The sequence below is a fragment of the Opisthocomus hoazin genome, chromosome 1 (assembly GCF_030867145.1).
Source record: "Opisthocomus hoazin isolate bOpiHoa1 chromosome 1, bOpiHoa1.hap1, whole genome shotgun sequence".
Classification (NCBI taxonomy): domain Eukaryota; kingdom Metazoa; phylum Chordata; class Aves; order Opisthocomiformes; family Opisthocomidae; genus Opisthocomus; species Opisthocomus hoazin.
The window spans coordinates 6,426,266-6,447,979 of record NC_134414.1 but is presented as its reverse complement, the minus strand read 5'-3'; the positions used below and the strand labels follow the sequence as shown (position 1 = coordinate 6,447,979).

The 21,714-nt window shown below is 47.8% G+C and overlaps 1 protein-coding gene across 6 annotated transcripts in view; it reads right to left on the bottom strand.

Annotated features, from left to right (window-relative positions):
- Positions 1–21,714, bottom strand: part of MYO7A (myosin VIIA) — a 117,643-nt gene that overhangs the window by 53,610 nt on the left and 42,319 nt on the right. For 4 of the 6 annotated variants that reach the window (XM_075415844.1, XM_075415869.1, XM_075415862.1 and 1 more), the window contains exons 3-11: positions 13,887–14,000; positions 12,741–12,893; positions 9,714–9,731; positions 6,663–6,847; positions 5,050–5,171; positions 2,371–2,513; positions 2,156–2,269; positions 1,167–1,320; positions 435–511 (exon numbers count right to left, since the gene is read on the bottom strand). In XM_075415844.1, coding sequence (XP_075271959.1) covers positions 435–511; positions 1,167–1,320; positions 2,156–2,269; positions 2,371–2,513; positions 5,050–5,171; positions 6,663–6,847; positions 9,714–9,731; positions 12,741–12,893; positions 13,887–14,000 — 1,080 coding nt within the window. The remainder of the gene's footprint in view (positions 1–434; positions 512–1,166; positions 1,321–2,155; positions 2,270–2,370; positions 2,514–5,049; positions 5,172–6,662; positions 6,848–9,713; positions 9,732–12,740; positions 12,894–13,886; positions 14,001–21,714) is intronic. The other 2 variants (XM_075415853.1, XM_075415888.1) reach the window with 1 other exon arrangement.

The window sequence follows — 21,714 nt, the reverse complement described above, 5'->3', positions numbered from 1 at the left end:
CTGCTGGGCAGGCCGCTGAAGAGTGCTCCAGCCACTGCATGGATGATTTGGGTGAGGGCCATATCGCATCACTTCAGATACACACAGTATGGCTGACATCTCTCTTTCAGCTACTCTAATGAGCTCTCTTTATGCCAATAAAAGAAACACTCTAGTTTAGGGACTAAGCTATTTTGGATGTCCTTTTTAGGATGATGTGCCACCAAAGAGCCTGTTTCTCTTCACTGGCATGAAGAGGAGCTCAGATACCCAGCTCAGATGGAGACCCCCACCTTCACACTGCCAGGGCAGGGCAAAGTATGGCTTATCTGGACCTCTCCAGCCTCCTAGAGCTGGTGGTGTAAGGAGAGCCTGGCTCAGATTAGGCTTTGCCATGGTACTAGAAATGTGGGAACAAGACAGAAAGAGGACAGCCACACCACGGAGCCACTGACCTCCAGCAACGATGCCGCAGTGATCAGCGACGCTGACTGAACAACCTCGCAGGCATCCAGGTTGTCATAGGTCCGAGCTGGGGGAAGAAAGGCATAGAGAAGGTCATCAGTGAGGGACATGGCTCTGCAGCAGGTGGATGAGGTGAGGCAAAGGGTCTTTCTGCACTGCTTCCGTGTGATGGCCAAGCAAAATCTGGCCATCAGAAGGGAGAGGAAAGTTCATACATCTGCTGGAGTCCTGCTGCTGGCTGCAGAGGACCTGTACTCTGCTCTGCCAGCCACCCTAAATGGCTGATGGGTAAAAACATTCTAGCATGGAAGTGCCTTAGGCTTTCGTCTTCCAAAGAGGCTTTTTAAATCATCGTGTCATTTCTGATAGCAGAGCGGTTTGGTACCTTTGCAAAGGCATTTCCAATTGCACAAGCACTTGTCAAACACTCCATTAGTCTCTACTTTCAAAACCTGAGTCTCTTGAATAGCCTGTGGCCATCGACAACCTCCCTACACTGAGAAAAGGTGGCTGTCACTGAGCATACTGGAGTCTGGCAGCCCTGCAGAGTGGGCAGGTGGACTTATTCCTCCTCACTTGTCCTAATACACCACAATAAGCACCTGAGTCCAAGGCATGGCACCATAGCGGGTGGTCTGGATACAGCCCTCCCTCCCCTCTCACCAACGCAGGGTAAGGAGTAGACATATGCTGGACCATGTCCCTGCATTTCATCGTTTTACCTTCGTACTGCAGGTTCCCCATATGCAGGATGGCAGCCAGCAGCTTGGAGATCTCCCAGTTCTCGGTGTCGGTGAACATAAGGACCTTCATTGCAGAGCGGATGTTGGCGTACTCCTTGCTGTCATCTCTGCCGTCGCAGGTTGTGCAGTTACCCTGGAGAGGCGAAGAGGTCGCACAGTGCATGGGGTAAAGCAGAGAGCGTCTGGGTGTAACCCCGAAGCCATCCAGGGCTTCCCCCTAAATCAGCAGGCGTTTTGTTTAAGGGGTGAATAAGCAAAAGATGATGTTGAACCTATGGATCTGGCTCTTCTGTTTGGTGTACACTATGATTCTGTACTCAGCCTTGTGACCTGCACTTACCCTGCTGTCCCCAGCTACCCTGTGTCTGGCCGCAGTCAGCAGAGGAGAAAAAGCTCCCCGAGATGGGGATACAGAGCAACAAGGAAACGTGGTGGAGGCTTCTACTGATCCAGCTACAAAGCTGGGTCCCAGATGTGCTGATAACAGGCCAGCCTTAATTACACCTGCTTCTATCAGATCCTCTCTATCATGACACTGGTATACAGGGAGTGGGGCTGGAGATTGGTGGTTCAGTCAGACATGTGGAGCAGAGACAGCTCAGCATCATATGCTATCCAGTCATGCACTCCTCCCTGTCCATCGCAGCTGCAAGAATATCCAGTCACATCTAACACCCTGGTTATTTCCTAACAAGTGGTCTGGGCACCAAACACCAAACCCATCCTGCTTCACAGGAAGAGTAGAAATAAGCTGGTCTATAGACAGGGGTAAAGGGTTTGTGCTAAGACTGTGAGACTCACTGTGGTGGTATAAAGAAGTCCCACAAATCCTGTGGCTGAGACTTGGAAAGATCATAACCACCAAAGCAGCTCTTGGCTGTGGAGGAAGCACCTCTCTCTTCTGTCTCCCTTGCTAACAAGGTCTCCCTGCAACACCCCAGCAAACCTCTGTTTCACTGCACTCTCACCATCGCAAGGTAGTTGTAATCCTTGGCTTTCCCAAGACCCAGCTTCTTCTTCTGCTCCATCGTCATTCCTCTCAGCATACAGTAGAATACATGGTAATTCCTCTCATCCTGGGCCTGCAGTAGAAGAGCAAGTGTCAGCTCTGTGAGGAGAATGGCATCGCAAAGGCAAACTGACCAAGTGCCCACTCCCACGCCTTGCAGGTGTATCACCTTACCTGCCTGCAGACCCGGGACTTCTCCAGCAGGTACTGCTCAATCTTCGCCCCCTCGATGGCTCCCCTTTTGTTGAAGTGGATGTCGATGTACTTCCCAAATCGGCTGGAGTTGTCGTTACGGATGGTCTTTGCGTTCCCAAAAGCTGTGGGGAAGAATTGCAGTGGGTTAGAGAGGATCTGATGCAGGGACGATCATGGATCTGATCTCATGGACATAAAAAATAGTCAGAAGAGTAAGGCTGAGAGGGTAAAAGGCAGTCCCAAAACCTTTCCCTTAAGTTTGGCTGGTCAATTTTATCTCAGCGTTGGGAAACATGATATACCACAGATGTCTGTCCTTGGAAATACAGAGAGGAGCACAGAGAAGACAGCATGGGAACGGGGTGACCTTATCCAGGAAGAAGGGCTAGGACAGCAGGGTTTTGGCAGCAGCTGATGAAACACAAGAGGGTTGAGCAAGGCTGGCAGGAGGATGCTGCAGTGTGTGTGGTGACGCTGTGCAGGAAATGACAGAGCTGCTGGTGAGTGATTTGGTGACTGCGAGGGAAAGGAAAGAGCTCGTGCTTTAGGGAGATACAGAGGACTAAGCCAACCTCCAGCAGGAGACTTCACCCTGCAAACAGACTGTGCAAACAAAGGTACTCATGTCCATACTCTGTGTGGGTGTGGACAGCTGGCACGAGCGCCCTGGCCAGCATGCCTTGGAATTTGTGCTCCAGGATTGCTGGCACGTGATGGAGATGCATTTGAAATACAGAGCCTCTCTCCACCTCAGTCCTAGCAGTGATGAAGTGCGTGTTCAAAATCACCCTGTGAACATGCCACGCACCGTGATGCTTTACAACGCCAGTGGTCAGGCAGCCCTGCGGTGCCCTGAGAGCCTCGCTTCATCTTCATGCCTCAGCTGAAGGAAGCTCTAACAAAGCACAGAGAAGGAGAGCTCAGCCAGTGACTTTCTTGTCTGCTCTGCTAATATTCTGCATGGAAAGCAGTTAGGATATTCACATTTCAGTTGATTCCTAGGGGACTATTTACCAAGCAAAACACTGCTTTCTGTGAGTAGCAGGAGAGGTAAAAATAATATTCTTTAAGGAAACTGTTATTTTTCTGCATCAGGGTAAAAGGTCCACCTGGCATCACACTGGGGCCCGAGGGTCAGATCACCTATTTAATTTACAGACATCCAATTAAAACAGAGGAGCTGATCACAGTCACAGCTTGCCAATGTACCTATTAAGGCCATGAGCAGATTCTCATTATCTGGTTCTTTCTTGAACTGCCTTTATTTCTTTTTCTGCATTCTGCTGCCATTCGCTGCTCTTGGAAGCAAAACGTGGGGTTTGCTATTGTGTATTGCCAGCACAAGGTGTTTAGTCTGTGAGGCTCTGGTCAAATCAGTCTCATGTTCTGCTGAACCAGCAAAGACTAGGAATAGGATTTTTGCAACTCTGGTCAAATAAAAAAAAAAAAAATCAGTTAGTTGTCCTTGGAAATACGGAGAGGAGCACAAAGAAGGAGTTAGTTGAAAGCAGTATTTACGTGATATTGGTGCTTTGCATACAGTTATAATTCCAGTGCTGGAGGAGGTGATGAGATTTTTCAGAAGAGCTTTGTGTATTTGGGCTTTTTTGTATTTGGACTGCATCAAGAGAAGCCTGGCCAGCAGGTCAAGGGAGGGGATTCTGCCCCTTTACTGCGCTCTCCTGAGACCCCACCTGGAGTCCTGCGTCCAGCTCTGGAGCCCCCAACATAGGAAGAACGTGGATGTGTTGGAGTGGGGTCAGAGGAGGGCCACAAAGATGATCCGAGGGCTGGAGCACCTCTCCTACGAGGACAGGCTGAGGGAGCTGGGGCTGTTTCAGCCTAGAGAAGAGAAGGCTCCAGGGTGATCTCCAAGCAGCCTGCCAGTACCTGAAGGGGCCGACAGGAAGGATGGAGAGGGACTTTTCACAAGGGTGTGTAGTGATAGGACAAGGGGGAACGGCTGTAAACTAAAAGAGGGCAGATTTAGATTAGATATTAGGAAGAAATTCTTCCCCATGAGGGTGGTGAGGCCCTGGCCCAGGTTGCCCAGAGAAGCTGTGGCTGCCCCCTCCCTGGCAGGGTTCAAGGCCAGGTTGGATGGAGCTCTGAGCACCCTGGTCTGGTGGAAGATGTCCCTGCTGATGGCAGGGGGGTAGAACTGGATGATCTTTAAGGTCCCTTCCAACCAATCTATGATTCTATGATTCTATTTGGTGATCAGCATTTTTCAAATCGCAGACTACACAGAGAACAAGGTAAAATTCAGATTTCTGTTTTGAAATTTTTCGGGTAAAAAGCTCTGACTGAAGTGGAAAAAACACATTTTTCAATTTTAAGTGAATAAACCGTTTGAAAAATTTTTCAGGTCAGCTGAAATACATCACTTTCAACAACAGCTGTCAAAAATATTAATGGAAAACTTGAGAGCCCAAATCAGAGAATATTTGTCTAGTGAAAAATAAATTCAGATGGAAAGAAACCAAATATTCTATTTAACAAATGTTTACATCATTGCTTTTGATATTTTTTTTTAATTTGGTCAGTTTTTGAAATTCAAAATACAACAAAGTGACTTGCATTTGGCCATATTTTATGGTTCCTGAAGCTGACTTTTTTTGCAAGTAAAAATAATGCCTCCATCATCTGAGGCCTCACCTTCCAAGATGGGATTTGCCTCCAGGACCTGCTGCTCGATCCAGGAGTGCTGACCGCTGATGGCCGCAAGGAACTGCAGAATCAGTTTTGTGCTTTCTGTCTTCCCTGCTCCGGATTCACCGCTGCAAAGACAACAGGAATCAAGGTCAGTGAAAGCCCTGCTGCATCCCTGCCAATGTCCCTCTCTCTGTCTCCAAAGAAACTGATGTGTCTGTGCCTATTCTGCTAGCGCAAGCAGGACCTGGCCATTGAGGATGAGTTTCCAACATCCCAAGGACTAGTTGCAGGAGAAATGGTCAGACACAGTACCGAAGAGCTCCAGCCAATATTCAGATTTGTTCTTCAGTCCATTTGGCCCAAGCAGTTTCTTGGGTTTGGGTGTCTCCAGAAAATACCGTCATTTAATCAGCACTAAGAAGGTCGTGAAGCACTTTCAGACACTGCTTTTCCAGGTACGATCACCAGACCATGAGCCTGTGGTCCAGGGGCTAGCTGGTCTCATGGGGCATCTTCATCATCACTCTTGGGCTGCCAAAAGGCAGACTGTGAAATACTGCTTTTCAGTGGCAGCCACTTTTACAGGTCCTCTAGGCATGCCCTACCAGGGGGCAGGTAGGAGAGGAGAAGAATCATGGGGCAGGAAGTAGGAGTTGCTCCCCAAAACTTTCTCTCTGCTGAAAGATAACTTCAGTTCTCTTGCGACGGCACAAGAGGAAGGGCTGGGCAGAAATCCCTTGGCGTGAGTCTATGGCCTGTCTGATATACGAGGTAGCCAGTAGAAATGATGGAAATGGACCTTCCTGGTGTTCAATAACCAGCCCTGGCCCCATGGCTGAATTGCCTCACTTGTCGGGGTTGGCTGGCCACTGGCACACTGCATCACGCCTGGCCTTGACTCTCCTCTGGGGTCCATATGCTGCTGCTTTAGCCCTGCAAGGTAATCATTACCACATGGTCTTTTCAGTCCCATGTATCTGAAATACTGTGCATGGGGTGCTCCAGAGAAATGTCATTGTGCAGCGAAACTTAGGGCAGGCATGCCTTGGAGGGAGGTGGTGCCTGAAAACATGCAGGACTATTTGAGCGTTCAGAACTTGAAAGGATAGCATTGGAGGGCTGAGGGAACCAAATCTGGTTCATACCACCATTTGAGACAGACACTGAAGCGAACTATGCCTGTAACTGTGACTAGGCATTTCTTGGAGCCCAAGGTTGACCAGCCCAGTGCAGAGCCATGCAGGGAGACACCAGTTCCGCAGTGTGAATAACCACAGGTCCAGCAATCAAGCTTGTCCCTGCCCCTTCCTAGTGCAGGATATATAGATATTTGCATCTTAGATGTCTGTAGGAGTATTCGGTTTAAACTTAAAATGGGAGGTTAAAGTTGAATATGAGATTTATTGGGTTGCAGAGTAACAACAAAGGGATCGATAAAGCATCTTTACTAGGAACAGTGACTGCAGAGACCTCTGCACTGGGAATATGTGGATGGAATGTCTAATAGGTCATTCAAATTTCTGATTCTATTTAATAAGCTGCTCCCTATCAACCACGTTGCAGGTGCTCAGCACCTGTTTTCAGAATATGGCCCACTTGGGAATTCACGAACTCACCTTATGATACAGCACTGGTCCTTGTTGTTGCGCTGCATGTTGAAGTAGCAGTTGTCAGCAATTGCGAAGATGTGTGGTGGCATCTCGCCAATCTTTTTGTTGGTGTACAGGCGTATCTGCTCAGGTGAGTAGATGGGTAGGAGCTGGTAGGGGTTTACTGCCACCAGTATTGAACCAGTGTATGTCTGGAGGAGAAGCACATGAAGGGTTATGGGGACATTGAGATGTGGCTGAGAGGCTTTGACTGCTTGGATGGAGCGTGGAGGCCAGAAAAATCAAGGTTTATCAAAAGCCAGATGAAAGATGATGTTCAAGTCAAAGATGCTTGCAGGGTGGAGCCTGGAGCAAAACTGGAATAAAAGTCCCAGACTATCTAAATCCGTTCATACTTGGCCCTGCTCATGCACAACAAGGATTCAAGCCTTAATTCGTACTTCACATGCTCCTCAGTTAAGATTCAGAGTTTCAAGCCAAGCTCATGTTTGCAAAAATATCACCAGACGGCACTTATCCGTACATATTTACTGCATTGCACAGGTTATGAGAAACTAGAGATGAAAAGGGACCTGGAGATCATTGCCCTATCTCAAAGCAGGACCAGCTGGATCCAAACTATTCCTGACAGATGACTGTCTAACCTATTTTTAAAATTCCACAACAGAGCTGCTAAGCCTCCTGCAATACATTCTTCTCTACCATCTCTGCCTAACCAAGCCTCTCCATGCTGCAACCTTGTCCTGTGCACATGGATATGGCCCACAAAGTCCTGATATCCCCTTTCTCAGCTATTTCTGAGTAATTTTTGGAAACAGCATTTTGTCCATCCCATGCTCTCTGAGGCATTCAAATGAGCAAAGCTGTCCTGGGCCTCGGGCAGCAAATCCCTTTGTGGTGTCTTGCTCTTTAATTTCTGCCCTTCCAGGAGCCATTTCGCTCAAGCATCTCACCAAAGGACTCATGACCTTTGTCATCTTGCTTGGATGCAACTCTGAGGTTGGGAAGTTTGGCCAGATCCCAAACTCAAGGCGGAGAATAAGGATCTCCTTCCCCAACTTCAGCTGTCTAAAAGTTAGTATCTAGACCAAGCAAGTCAACACGGCTCGATCTTGGGCTAATCAAAGAGCATGAAATGAAGGCTAGTTTCACTCCATGACTTCAAAGGAACCAAGACACCTTCTTTAGGTTAACTTTTGGAAAATAGAGTTACAAGATTAATCTCAATTTTCTTTCCTGTTGGGACCAGCTGTGAAAGTGCCCCCACTGATGCTTCAGGGAAAAAAAAAAGTAATTTCACTATAAAAATAATCCTTATGTTTTTTTATCTGCGTGACCTAAAACCGACGGTAAGTCTTTGGCACAAAGCAGCAAAGTGGCACAGGCAAGGATGTTTGCGAACTGAAAAGAAAAATCTGTTTGCTCTTCTGGCTGCTCCTCTTTTCATGCATATTTCAAACTGGCTGACAAATAAAACAAGTCTGAGCTGTTCCTCATTTCTGAAGGCAGCAAGATAACTACCACTGCTGGGGAGAGGAGTGGAAAGGGAGACCTGGAGACATAAGCTGAAAGACCCAGGTCGAGTTTCTCCCATCAAGCCCAGTTTCCCTCAGTCATAATGGAAAGGGTTTGGGTGCAGTGAGATGGTAATTTCTTTGCCCCCATCTACGCAACACTTCCCACCAGCTCAGGCTTCCTGAAAGGCAGCCAGTAGGTGGCAATTGTGTCCTGTAGCAGGGCTGCTGAAAGCCCTTAGGGACTCCTCACTTTCTAGCCTCATGGCCAACACCAGAGAGCAACATTCTGTTCAGTCCCAGGTGAGGTTTCAATTTACAGTGGTAACTGAGAAAGGATACAAGAGTCTTCCCTGTAATATGGGGTTACGTGCCAGCAAAGGAAAAAAAGCTCTTTAAGCTCAAGAACATAGTTGTCACAAATCCAAAGGGTAGAAATTGGCTGTGAAATCATGTAGACTGGATGTTAGAAGAAGAAAGCGTTGAAGTAGAGGAGCAGAGAATTCCCAGACCAGCCTTCCACAGGGACAGAGCAGGTAAGCTTAGTGCTCAGAGAAGGACTGAGCTCAGTTTCTGAATGATATTATGTCACCAAGATCCCCAGTGAATCCAAAGTCCTCTTCCAGTCCTGGGTGAGATACCTGGAAAACTGTTTTCCTCCTCATAATTTATTACCCTCTTCATTTTAGGGACATTTCTAATCTTCCTTGAGCCTCTTTTCAAAAAGACTGACCCTCTGCAGAGATCTGAAATCCTTGTGTTTCAACCACAGTGGTCTGCCCTGCCCCAAATGCAGCCGGTAAGACTTGTAAAGGAGTTAACCATTACTTGCAGGAATGCTTTCTGGATGCTCTCACTGACCCTTCCCTTGTGATCCACAAAACACTTTGTCAGCATGAACTCTTGTACTGTTGCTTGCTTTTGTAGGTCATTCCTAGTTGATAAATACTCACAATTTGACCAGTTCTCACAGCTGATGGCATGCAAAACCTTGTCCACTTTGCTGACGAGAGGCCAAAGGGCACCCCCAAGGAAATATCTCTCTGGTTTCTATTGCTGGGTGAAGGCAAAGCCCTCCTGCCTTGGGAAAATAAAGCTTTACCGATAGGCAGGGGCTCTGCTGTAGCCGACACAGGAACCACATCTCAGAGCAAATTCATCACTGCCTGCATGACCTAGATTTTAATTAGCCCCAAAGAAGTCCTTTCTGACCCTGCTTCAGACGCTCTTGCTATTCAGCATAGTTTCTCTCAGTGCATGCAAGCCAAACCATGGGCAACAAGCCCTTGTTGAAGTATTTGTCATTTCACTTCAGAAGTACTTCCTTCAAGTTGAGGTCGTTACTGAGAAGCACTTACAGCTTTAACCATGTTCACAGATTGGGGACTTTCCAGCAAAGAGGGTGATGCTCTCAGTGCGTTTGTGAAGCAGCAGCAATGGTGGTGCAAAGTAAATGAGAATGCCACAATGGTGAACAGAAACAAGTGATCCGGTGGCAGGCATGACAGTGATTGCAAATGACAGCACCAAGAGTCATACTTACCCTCCCGCCGCAGTTTGTCTTACAAGTAAAATGTGAGGGAGGAGAAAAAGGAAAATTATATTTTATTAGCGTAGAATTACACCCTCCACAAAGCTAAGGAGATGAGGGAACAAGAGAGACTGCAGTCCCATTGGAAAAGTCACCCTTTACTCAGCAGGCTCAGAAATCCTTTCAAACAGTGCAAGTAAAGTCACAGCGAGCTTCACCATCTTTAAGACAGATCAGATTATACCCCAGAAGAAAACACCTCGGGGGACTGGGTGTCCCCTACCTACATGGCATCCATACGGTACCTGGGCTTTGCAAAACTGCCATCAATATTTACCACGTTCGACACAAATCTACTCCTCCTAGTGCCACTACTCTTAGAAGACAGGATCTGAAGTTGGGTTCCTGAGCCTCCAGCAACACATGTGTAGGCAGGGGTGGTTTACGTGCCTACCAAGCTACGCACTCTGTCATTCTGAGAGTGTCATTTGATTTTGAGATTTCACTAATTGCTGTGTTGCGGCTGGCACTCCAAAGCCATTAGTGGTGTAGAGCAATCAAGGCACAGTAACCTGGAACCTCTGTGATGCAAATCCCTTTGTGGGATGTGGCCACCCCTTATGCAGCAGTTTTGTGGTATGTATGGCTCTGTCAGCATCAGACCCGAAGAACCTAAAGAGAAACCACATTGTTACTGAGTCACTTCAGCCCACGCTTACCTCCAGGTTAGCAGCTGACCTTTGCATTAGCCCTTATTAGCATGATGCTGTCAAACAACTCTCTGCCCAGTGCTCATCCGTGTTCATAATCTCTCTGGATGTCTGTAAATATCTTGGTGAGGGAGCTCAGAGGCAGAACTCTCGTGAAGGAGCTGCGTGTATTCGCAGACAACCTGATATTGCATACATGAAATCTTATCTGAGGACCTCTCTTCACTTAGTTAGGCAACAGGCCTGGTGACATAGAGACCCCAGGAGAAACACATGGACACCACTGAAAAAATATCCAGCATGATCTCGACTTTCTCAGAAAGCAAGAGGAAGCTTCAGGAAAAAACTCGGTACCACTGCAGGGTGCTCACAAAGAGGAGAGAAAGGGGCAATGCCCAGTGGATAAGTATATGTTCCCTGAATGAGCCAACCAGCTACAAATTATTGCTTATCTGTACTTCTCAGGTGGCATTCAGGTTGCTTGAATTTAGTTATCCACATGAGTACTACATCTAACCTTGAAGATGGACATGCTCTGAGCCAGAGGACGTTGGACTGTAGACTGCCAACCGGAACTTTCCTTCCAACATAAACCCTTCTGTGATACCCAGGCTTCAGCCAACTCTAAAGCAATCACCTCATCCAACAGGCACCTATGTTGGCACAGCCGAAATGCAGTCTTGGCTCTGTTGGATCTGTTGATATCTCTGGTGACTGCCATGGGTGCTAAGTGCACATGGAGACACCACCTCAAATATGAATTTGGCCTGCTACCTTTTGCTAGTTTATCACTATAAATGGCCGTGGCTCCCTAAAGAGTGCTCCAGGGAGTAACACAGCTCATCTAATGTGTGAATCATTTTCTGGTCATGCCTTTTTCTCTAAACTGACAATACAGGGGACCTAGACATCATGCACAATAAATAAGGTGCATTGGTGAGAATTTGGGCGTCTCTATTCTCCTTCCGGCTTTGGGGGATTAGGTGTGCCTTTCCAGCAGCCATATCCCCTTCCACTAGGATTGAAATCCATCTCTGAAAGAAGTGGTGGATATCTTCCAGAGGTGGGGCAGAGGGCTGTCAACCGTATGAACAGCCTGCGTAACAGTGTGGTGTGCTCTTCATCACTGCCCAGCTCTAATCCAAAGCCATCCTTTCAAAAGGCACTGGACATCAAACAGAACAAGCAGACTTGATTGATAGATAAAATCCTGGATATAGTCTGCTAGATTATGTTGTCTGGGAAGTCAGATCGTACTGCAATTCCCTCTGGCCTGAAAATCGAGTAGTCTCTAGGGCCTTTTAAAAATTAGATTCCCAGGTGGCTTTGAAGAAGTCTTCAAAGGCACAGAAAACACTTAGCTGAGCATCAGAAAACTGCAGGATTTGAGAGCAATACTAAATTTTCCGTATTTGCATAGGCTGTTTGAGTACATTAGCTAGTGGCAAACACAAACAGATGCTCCTCACTTCTGCCCCAAGAGCATGCACCAGACTACACAGCACATAGCACACTGATAAAGCCAGCACAGAGACTGGAAAGCTGACACTTGTCCTGCTGGGCAGGTGGCCTTTGCGATGCCATTGCAGAGAAGAGATGCAATTCTGGGAAGCTCCCTTAAAGCCCTGAATTTCTGAATGTCTCTTTGGATTGATAAGGCTGTACTGGGTCCACTGGGCCTCACATGACTGAGCTGACCTAAGGAAGGATACTGCTGTCCTCAAATACCAGCTGTCAGGTCCCAGGCAACCCAAAACTTAAGCCAAACCCAAAGCTTAGGTCATGAACGTAGATGGGGAAGGTACTTTTGAGCTGTTCTGGGAGTTGCTTACTTCATTGTTCCCATTTATTTCGTGCATGCACCTCCTCACCCTTCCTCAATCCCTTTCACCTCCAGTAGCTATTGTCTTCAACCACTTGGGTTGAGTAGGTTAATGGTTCAGGGCATGAAGGCAGAAGAGCCACATCCAGCATGCAGCTGCCAAAGGCTTTTGCTGTAGGATTGCTACAGCATGCTCATGGCCTGGGATGAACTGCTTATTGTGTGTGCAGAAGGGTAATGCAAATCTCCAGAACTTCTACAGGGGCTACACAGGGAGGTGCCACAGACTTTTCTCATTATCTAAGTCATGGGATCTTCCACTGAAGCATCCATAAACTCTGCAATGTGTCCCCTACAGTGCAGAAGCCCTCCACCACTTGGGTCCAGGTGAAGGTACAAACCCAGACGCTTGGTTCAATCAAGGTTTCCTACACGTGGGTTCGCTAGAGCTAAGGAGAGCTGGGGGTGTAGTGCAGAGCGAAAGGTGGAGGTGGGGAGGACACTCACATAGATAAGGTGCTCCCGATAGCGGATCAGCAGGTTCCTGAGAATTCCCGCCTCATTCAGGTCCCCCAGGCGGATCATGTCCTCCACTCCATGGATGGATGTGGGGTGCATGGGTTTGATGTGGCTGGCATTCTGCGGGGAAATCCAGTGCTCCTGGGAAGAGAGCGATGTCAGAGAAAGATAAATTAAATTAGATACCACCGGGATGAGAGACAGAAACAGACCACCCCAGAAAGAAGGACCAGATGGAAGGACATACATGGGAGACCATTAACACACAGGCCACAACTTCTATTCCTAGGACACGGCAATGACTAATTTGAAAGTTTCCTAGCAGAAGAAGGAAAACATCTTTTGCTTTACTGGATCAGCAAGAGATATGAGAAATCCTGGCCAAAGCATCATGCAGCATGGACATCCATCACATCAGGGGTGTTTTTAATAAACAACAGGTTTGTTCTTCCCTTCACACAACTATATTTTCATATCACTGGTTAACTCTCTGCCACAAAATACTGTTGAGCGGAGAAAAAAAGATTTAGAAGAGGAGAGAAGGATGCACAGGGGTGGCAAAATCACACTGTTATTGCTAGAGTGTCATTTAGACTGATCACTTCTAAAAGGCTTCAAAAGCCACTACAAATTGGACACAAGGACCCTGCTGAACCAAATCTTTTTCTGCCATCCTTGAAGGGAATGAGAGCATTCACAATTATCTCAAGCTGGAAAAAAAATTATAAAGGACAGAGAACCTCCTCTGGTCACCCTCTGCTTGTGATATAGATCCCTAAAACAGCTGCCACTGTACAAAAGTAGAGGTGGTAAACTGAAGGAGAACCAGTGTTTGGGCACATCCTGTATTGGCAGGAGGTCAGGAATGACTGGATAACAGCAGAGGAACAGCAGGTCGAGGTAGGTTTTCTTTGTCATTGTACGAAAGAAGCTTCTCAACTTCTCATTCCCTGTACTGCCACAAAAGTAGGGACACCACATTATCTTGTCCTTACAAATAGAAAACTATGGCACAGTTGATTCTCAAGGACATACGAGAAGCCTGTGACCAAGTCAGTCATTGTGAACATATGATCCCTGGCCTAGCCAGGCCCACAGAGCTGAAGCAGGGTCATCACAACCTTTTGTACGTACATTGCCTTCATCATCCACCACCTGGATCTGTCCAGAGTCACACAGCTTAACCACCGCTCCAATGGGGACATCGAATTCCCGTCCGGTTTTGAGGTCCATCCACACATAATCCCCCTGGAAACAAAGAGAGAACAGTTACACTCAGGGTTGCAGAAGGTTCAGCAGCCAGTGGGGTACAAGATACTGTTGTTTTGGACCCAAATTATTGGTACAAGTCAAATGACTTCTTTGCAAACCACAAACCATCCCTTTTTCACAGATGCTTAGGAAAAACCCTGCAAGGTAACAGCAGTAGGGCACGCTCCACACAGCATACAGCCCCTGCACCATCTCTCCATTTCATCAGCTCATTAGTGGATTTCAGTCACAGACTGTATCCAGCAAGCAGGCAGGGATAAAGGCAGAAAAACCCACCCGGGAAGAGGTTTCCTTCTGCACAATGTACAAGCGTAGAAAGTCACACTTAGGAGATGATTTTGAGCTTTGGAGAGCCTTGTCTGGAGGCTTGTGGCACATTTTTTCCTTGCAGATAAGCACTATCAAATACACATTCCCCTATCTTGAAGCCTAGTGAAAACGGGATGACTAAAGAAGGGTTAAGAACACACCAAAGAGGAAGATATATGTACTTCTTCAGGAGGTCACCCAGTTGCAGTGATTTGTACGTGGGCTCTTTGCATTTCATACTTCTCAGTGGATTTTATCTACTGTGAGCATGTCCAGTTGCTTCCTGAAACTGTGCAAAGTTTTAACATCCATAATCTCAGAGGAAGAGTATAGCCACAAATAGCATGAGAAGTTGTGTCCTTTTGCATGTTTCAAACGTGCCACCTCTTTCATTTGAGACCTCTTTGTTTTTGTTTTAGAAGACACAGCCAGCAGTTGACCCCTATCCACTCACTCCATGTCACTGGTGATCCTATAGACCTCTTGTCAGTCCTGCTGGGCAGGGACTATCTGCTCATCAGCTCTGTGGATATTAAATTACTCGAATGCAGAAAGGGTTTTAAAGGAGCTGTTTTCCTCAGCACAAAAGCAAACCCCAAAATAACCCCAAACTAAACTCCCAAGCCAGACCCACACTCTTTGAAACAAGGCAGAATTATCTTCCACCCCTAATCTGAATGTGAAGAGGTGCTGAAAGTGAAAGCCACCTATCTGAAATATTGTTGGGCATGTTTGCATTAAGCAAGCAAATGTACCCTTTCATGAATCTGAATTTAATATTGTGCACTTGTAGCCCCACCTAAAGCCACATTCCTGGGGGCCAGCTCCACTTGTACCTATTAAGCACAATGCAAGCGCAATATCTATCTTTAGAAGCTCTGAGCAACTGCTGGGAGAAAAGAAAGTGAAAAAATAGGAGGGATCACTTTGCATGTGCTCTGATATTAACCCCTTTCTGGAGCATCCACTATCGACCATTTCTGCAGACAGTGTTATTTATAGATTTGATTTGACCCAATGGGCTGATGAACAACCTTCATCTCCACTCTGGGCAGTGGGAACTGGAGACATCCAGCAATATAAAACATGGTGAAACGTTCACCATTCAAATCATTGCTCACCAGGGCTTCTGAGATATACAAACCTGTGAGTGCCACAGGGATGTAAGGCTATACTTGGGGACATGCACACGGAAAAACACTATACACGAGGAGTCCCCAGCCATTTCGTGGCAGACTCCACCCTTGGCAGCTGCTTGCCAGGTTTCACCTAGGATACCAACAAAGTCATCCTGCTTAGTTGGAGCTGAGGATCCAGCCCTTAATTTGGGTTTTCTTTTCCTCAGAGAGCTGTGCTACAGCACTGGTGTAAGTAGCTTTACCCAGCTCATAAAAAATAGAATATTCAGATCTTTTTCTCATTAACTGCCTTACCTTCACATCCCATAACTCAGTTAAAAAGAAAAAAAACAACTAATGAATGCAGTAAATCATGCACAGATACATTATAAATCCACTTATATTAATATTTATTCCTTAGCTCCTTTGATCCAGGACTCTTGAAGCATTTCAGAGTGTTCAGCACTGTTATCCTTGCCTGCATATCTGGGCAAATTCACGCACAGGGTGGGTAACTTGATCAAGGTGTCAGCAAGAAAAGAACCAGGTTGCTCAGTCCCTGCTCAGCAGAAAGCCCTTCTGACACCTCAGCAGCTGTGCAAAAATTGCTTTCAATCAAGAAACAAGAATTGGAATGCTGGGGTTTTTTTTATTAGTCTCTAATTTTGAATAGCTGTAAAAGCACCCTGCTTCATATGTTCTGTTACCACACAGCTGAGATAAAAAGACAGTTTGCTCTCCCCAAGGTGAATTCGTACCGTACTACCACTAAGACAACTCCTGTGCTTTCCCTGCTTAATGCACAGAGCGCTCGGCCCCTCAGAGTGCTCTTTCTAAACACATTGAAGTGCAGTTCTCAGTACTGGTGAAAAAAGCAAGTCTTATGGGATGGGCTAAGCTGGTAAGGTCAGAAAGGTCTGGGGGGTTAAAAAATAACATCACTTACTGAGAGTGCCGACCTATTTCCTTCCCTGAGTTTAATCAGTTTGATACAAAACCCAGGGAAGTCAGTTACACTCCTTCCGCTGATGCAATCAGCTTTGGATCAGCCCAAAAAGCAACAGATATATTGGGGATTTCAGGGCAAATTGGGGTGATGCATGCATTTGCCAGCTTGAACAGACTGGCTTATAAGTTGCATAACCTGCCTCATGCCTGGACTGATGCAGTTTGTTTTCCAACACACATGACAGAGCACTGGAGAAGTGAGAATACCACCAGTCACTTCACAGTGTCAACGTGGTCCAACCCTTCCTCCTCAACGCAGCAGCTGGGTGCTAGTGTCCTTCCAAACGCTCTGGGGCAGACCCTCAGGACCTCCCAAGCCATGGGCAGCGGCAACCAAAGAGAGATGGAAAAGGAGGAAACACCACGATGGGTGCACACACAGATAAGGACAATTCATGAAGAGGATCTTTATGAGGAGCTTCCAAATGCCAAGAGCAAAGAGGTTGCACCACAGGGGAGCTGCAGGGCTTGGCGGAGAACAAAGACTCAGGAGAAGGGTGAGAGAAGCTGGGACAAGCAGTATGAGGATCCCATCAGAGAGACTGATTTCAAAGTAGCCTGAAAGCTCCCAGTCATGCTCAGAGCTTGGGACCCCTCATCTTACCGCTAAAATGGTTGTGGGCTTCAGGGCCTGGTTAACGTTGCGGAGTAGCGTCCATTTGCCCTGGTCTCTCTCCTGATCTTCCATCACCTCAGCGCATGGTTGCATGAAAACGACTTTCTTCCTTTTCAGCATCTCCAAAATCTTTCTGTGGGATTTGTCCCTCTGTCTGCTTTCTACGTGTATTCCACCATGAATGCCAGAGACCTGTGGCCGCTTTGCTTTAGACCTCCAGCATGACCATGCCTGCTCCTTGCAGGACACCCTCTGACCTGATTCACAATATGGCTCTTGGGAAAGATCTTCTTCTAGCACAAAAATTTCCACACACCGGCCATAGTCCTGGACTGGCCAGCTAGCATGCTCACTCCATACATCCACCACTGCAGGATTCTCAAAGCAAACTGAACAACTTTGCTTCTCTTCACTTAAATTCTTCCAGTCTCTCCAGTAAGGGGTGATACTTGTTCGGAGACCTGAAGGACACTGCAACCACTTGTTCTGGAAAAATGACTGCAGGATTAACAGGAAACCTCTTCATTTCCCTGTGACTTCTCTCCGTTACCTTCCTTTCTTAGTGAAAAAAATGTCTGCCAGCTTGCAGACTTTCAGCACAGAACACACTCGAGTACTTGCTAATCCACAAATGCAGTCAGTCCCCATGCAACACATGGCATTTAATTAACCTAATACCTTTACATACCAAATTAACCAAAGCGCAGCGGGAACTCAAAACCAGAGGCCATCTGCATTTTCTTTAAACTGATCGCCTCAAGTAGATCCATAGCAGCTGAATTTTAAATAATTGAGTGGAAGGTGTTCAGAGCAGCACAGCCTTTGTGTCTGTAGGTGAGAGGGGTGTCTGGGCTGCGGATGAAAATGCGCTGAACATGAAGACCACGGAGATAACGAGGTGGCACTTGACTGCTCTACAGACCCACTTCTAAAATCTCTCCTTCTGTGTAGGGAGGACTGTTCTTGTGAGGACTAATCAGAACTGCTGGCCCAACCAGAAGAGCACAAGACATTTTAAGTCACTCCAGATTGGTTTTTGCCTGTCCTATCTTAGATATGCTTAAGATTTCTCATTTTCATCCAGGAAAGGTTCTTGTCCTCATTTAGAGAATTTAAGACCACACTAGCTGGGCCCCAGTCTCTTCCATAGAAATTCTGAATCTAAATTGGCATCATTTACACGGACCAGAGCAACGATAATTGCTAATAATGCCTAGATAATAGTGTAGCTGCTAAGCTTTCCACGCCATTCTTATTTATCATTGTTTTAATGCAAAACTCTACTAATGCCTTGATTCCACAGGGTTTTGAATCCATTTGTCCATGAACAAGAGGACATCTTCTTGGCAAAAAGCTTTCTAGATGAAGGAAGGCTTTATAGGTCTCCTTGATGGGACACAGTCACCAAGGACAACAGTAGATGATGGACACATCAAACTTATACCGAGCTACTTCTGCTCATCAGTGAACAGCAGTGACAACAGTGAGGCAATCCTTGCCCAAAGGGTAGATAACTCAGTAGGCTTAAGCTATATTACAAAGTCCTGAAGCAATAAGGTGTCTAATTCTTGTAGCTGGGCAGGTGAAGTAAGGAAGGGGTCGAGCCTCATGGGTAAGAAGCCACGTGAGAGATTAATGAGATGGATGTCTACCAAAAGAGCAACCAAAAATGTACAAAAGATGCAACAGTAATGCAGGGAGAAGGAGACGTAGATCAAAGGTAGCAATCTCATCGGAGATGTCTACCTCCAGGAATCCCAGGCCCCGGAGGTAAGAGAAGAAGCCTACAGAGAGGACGACTTTCCCTTGGTCGAGGAGGACTGTGTGAGGGATCGCTTAAGCGATCTGGATGTCCACAAATCCATGGGCCCCGACGGAATGCACCCACGAGTGCTGAGGGAGCTGGCGGATGTCATTGCTGAGCCACTCTCCATCATCTTTGAGAGGTCCTGGAGGACTGGAGAGGTGCCCGAGGACTGGAGAAAGGCCAATGTCACTCCAATCTTCAAAAAGGGCAAGAAGGAGGACCCAGGGAACTACAGGCCGGTCAGCCTCACCTCCATCCCGGGAAAGGTGATGGAGCAGCTTATCCTGGAGGCCATCATCAAGCAAGTGGAAGAAAAGAAGGTTATCAGGAGTAGTCAGCATGGATTCACCAAGGGGAAATCATGCCTGACCAATCTGATAGCTTTCTATGATGACATGACTGGCTGGGTAGACGAAGGGAGAGCTGTGGATGTTATCTACCTTGACTTCAGCAAGGCTTTCGACACAGTCTCCCATGATATCCTCCTGGGGAAGCTGAGGAAGTGTGGGCTGGATGAGTGGTCGGTGAAGTGGATAGAGAACTGGCTGAATGGCAGAACTCAGAGGGTTGTCATCAGCGGCGCTGAGTCTAGTTGGAGGCTGGTGACAAGTGGTGTCCCTCAGGGGTCAGTACTGGGCCCAGTCTTGTTTAACTTCTTCATCAACAACCTGGATGAAGAGTTAGAATGTACCCTCAGCAAGTTTGCTGACGACACCAAACTGGGAGGTGTGGTAGATACACCGGAAGGCTGTGCTGCCATTCAGCGTGACCTGGATAGGCTGGAGAGCTGGGCAGAGAGGAACCTGATGAGGTTCAACAAGGGCAAGTGCAGGGTCCTGCACCTGGGGAGGAACAACCTCATGCACCAGTACAGGCTTGGGGTGGACCTGCTGGAGAGCAGCTCTGCGGAGAGGGACCTGGGTGTCCTGGTGGACGACAGGTTAACTATGAGCCAGCAGTGTGCCCTGGCTGCCAAGAAGGCCAATGGGATCCTGGGGTGCATCAAGAAGAGTGTGGCCAGCAGGACAAGGGAGGTTCTCCTTCCCCTCTACACTACCCTGGTGAGGCCTCATCTGGAGTACTGTGTCCAGTTCTGGGCTCCCCAGTTCAAGAAGGATGAGGAGCTACTGGAGAGAGTCCAGCGGAGGGCTACAAGGATGGTGAGGGGACTGGAGCATCTCCACTACGAGGAGAGGTTGAGGGAACTGGGCTTGTTCAGCCTGAAGAAGAGAAGGCTGCGAGGGGACCTTATAAATGCCTACTGTCCTGGGTTTGGCCAGAACAGGGTTAATTTTCACCGGACTCCAGGAAGGGGCACAGCCGGGGGGTGGGGGCTGACCCCACCTGGCCAAACAGAGCCCGGTATTCCATACCACGTGACGTCACGCTGGGTTCCGGTGGGGGGGGAGCGGCGCGGCGGGAAGGCACTCGCGGCTTGGGCGGGCGCAGCGCCGGTCCGGTTTCGGGAGAGCGGCTGTTGTACGGTTCGTGGTTGTGTTTTCTCCTTATTTGTATCGTTCTTGTTCCTGTTTTCCCTCTGTTTGCTGTTCTGTTAAACTGCCCTTATCCCGACCCACCAGTTTCTGCCTCTTTCTTTCCATTCTCCTCCGCACGCCGGCGGGGGGAGGGGCGGCCGCGTGGCGCTTTTGTTGCCGGCGGCAGCCGAAACCGAAACATTTAATTGGCGCCCAGACGTGGAGCGGGGATAACGGCAGGGCTGAGCAGCGGGTGTTAAAACTGCTTTCTTAGATTTTGTTAAATTTTGTTATAGGCATTTTTCTGTGTTAAAATAGTCGCCGGTAAAAATGTTTCTGACTTTGATCAAATATCTCTGCTACGTAAATCCTTACTTGCTGTATGTGTTTGCCGCCGTGCTGTTTGTTACCTCGGGAAAGAAGATCAGGATGATGATTTTGCTGTACTGTACGATATCGACTTATGATATGATAACATCACTGTGCATGAAATTAGTCTTGTATTTGCATGCGGCACTGCGGTCATTTCCGTACCTCGGATCCTATGTCTTAGATTTTGTTAATAATCAAACCCAGTCTGTGGGGAAAACCGAAGGGGATACCTTCCCCCACTCTTTCGCCCCCCCCCCTCTCTCCCTCAGGCTGGTCCTAACGGCTTTTGAGAATTTTGAGTACCCATGGGATGCTCAGGGCAGCACTCTCCTTTTGTTATGCCTCCTGAACGGGTTTTGGTTTTTGTTTAGGGCTAAGCAAGTCGTTAAGAACATCGTGCAGAGACCTGCCCCGGGGCTGGATAGCTGTGAGTGGCTGGGTGTGTGGGACAGCATGGGCAAGTACCTAGGGCAGTGGGCACCTCCGGTGTTTTTTAAACTCACACCTGAGGAAGTACAGGATCCGGACAAACTAGTAAAGTATCTGCAAAAAGTGTGCTGCCACCCTGGGAACTCCAGAGAGACACAGATCACCGCAACGTGCTGGGGTCTGGCCCACGCCTACCGAGCCCTGTTCAACACTGTTCAGTGCCTTAAGAGGGAAAGGGGGGGAAATGAAGCGGCAGGCGCTGCGGCTGGCGCTGCCTCCCCAGCCGACCCTGCAGCCCCTCCAGCCCAGCAGGCAGTCCCAGCCCCCCCGACTGGCACCACCGCTGCTGCAGCCACAGCTGCAGGGTCTGCCTCGATTTCCCCAGCAGGCACAGCAGCTGCTCCAGCTCCAGCCACAGGCACAGTGACTGAGCCCAATGACCAACCTGTGCAGGTAGCAGTCGCCCCTGTAAAACTAAAGAAAGACGCAAAGAGAGCAGATCGCTCCGGGAGGGATGATGATGAGCCAGGGTCATCACGGGAGATAGAGACAGAGA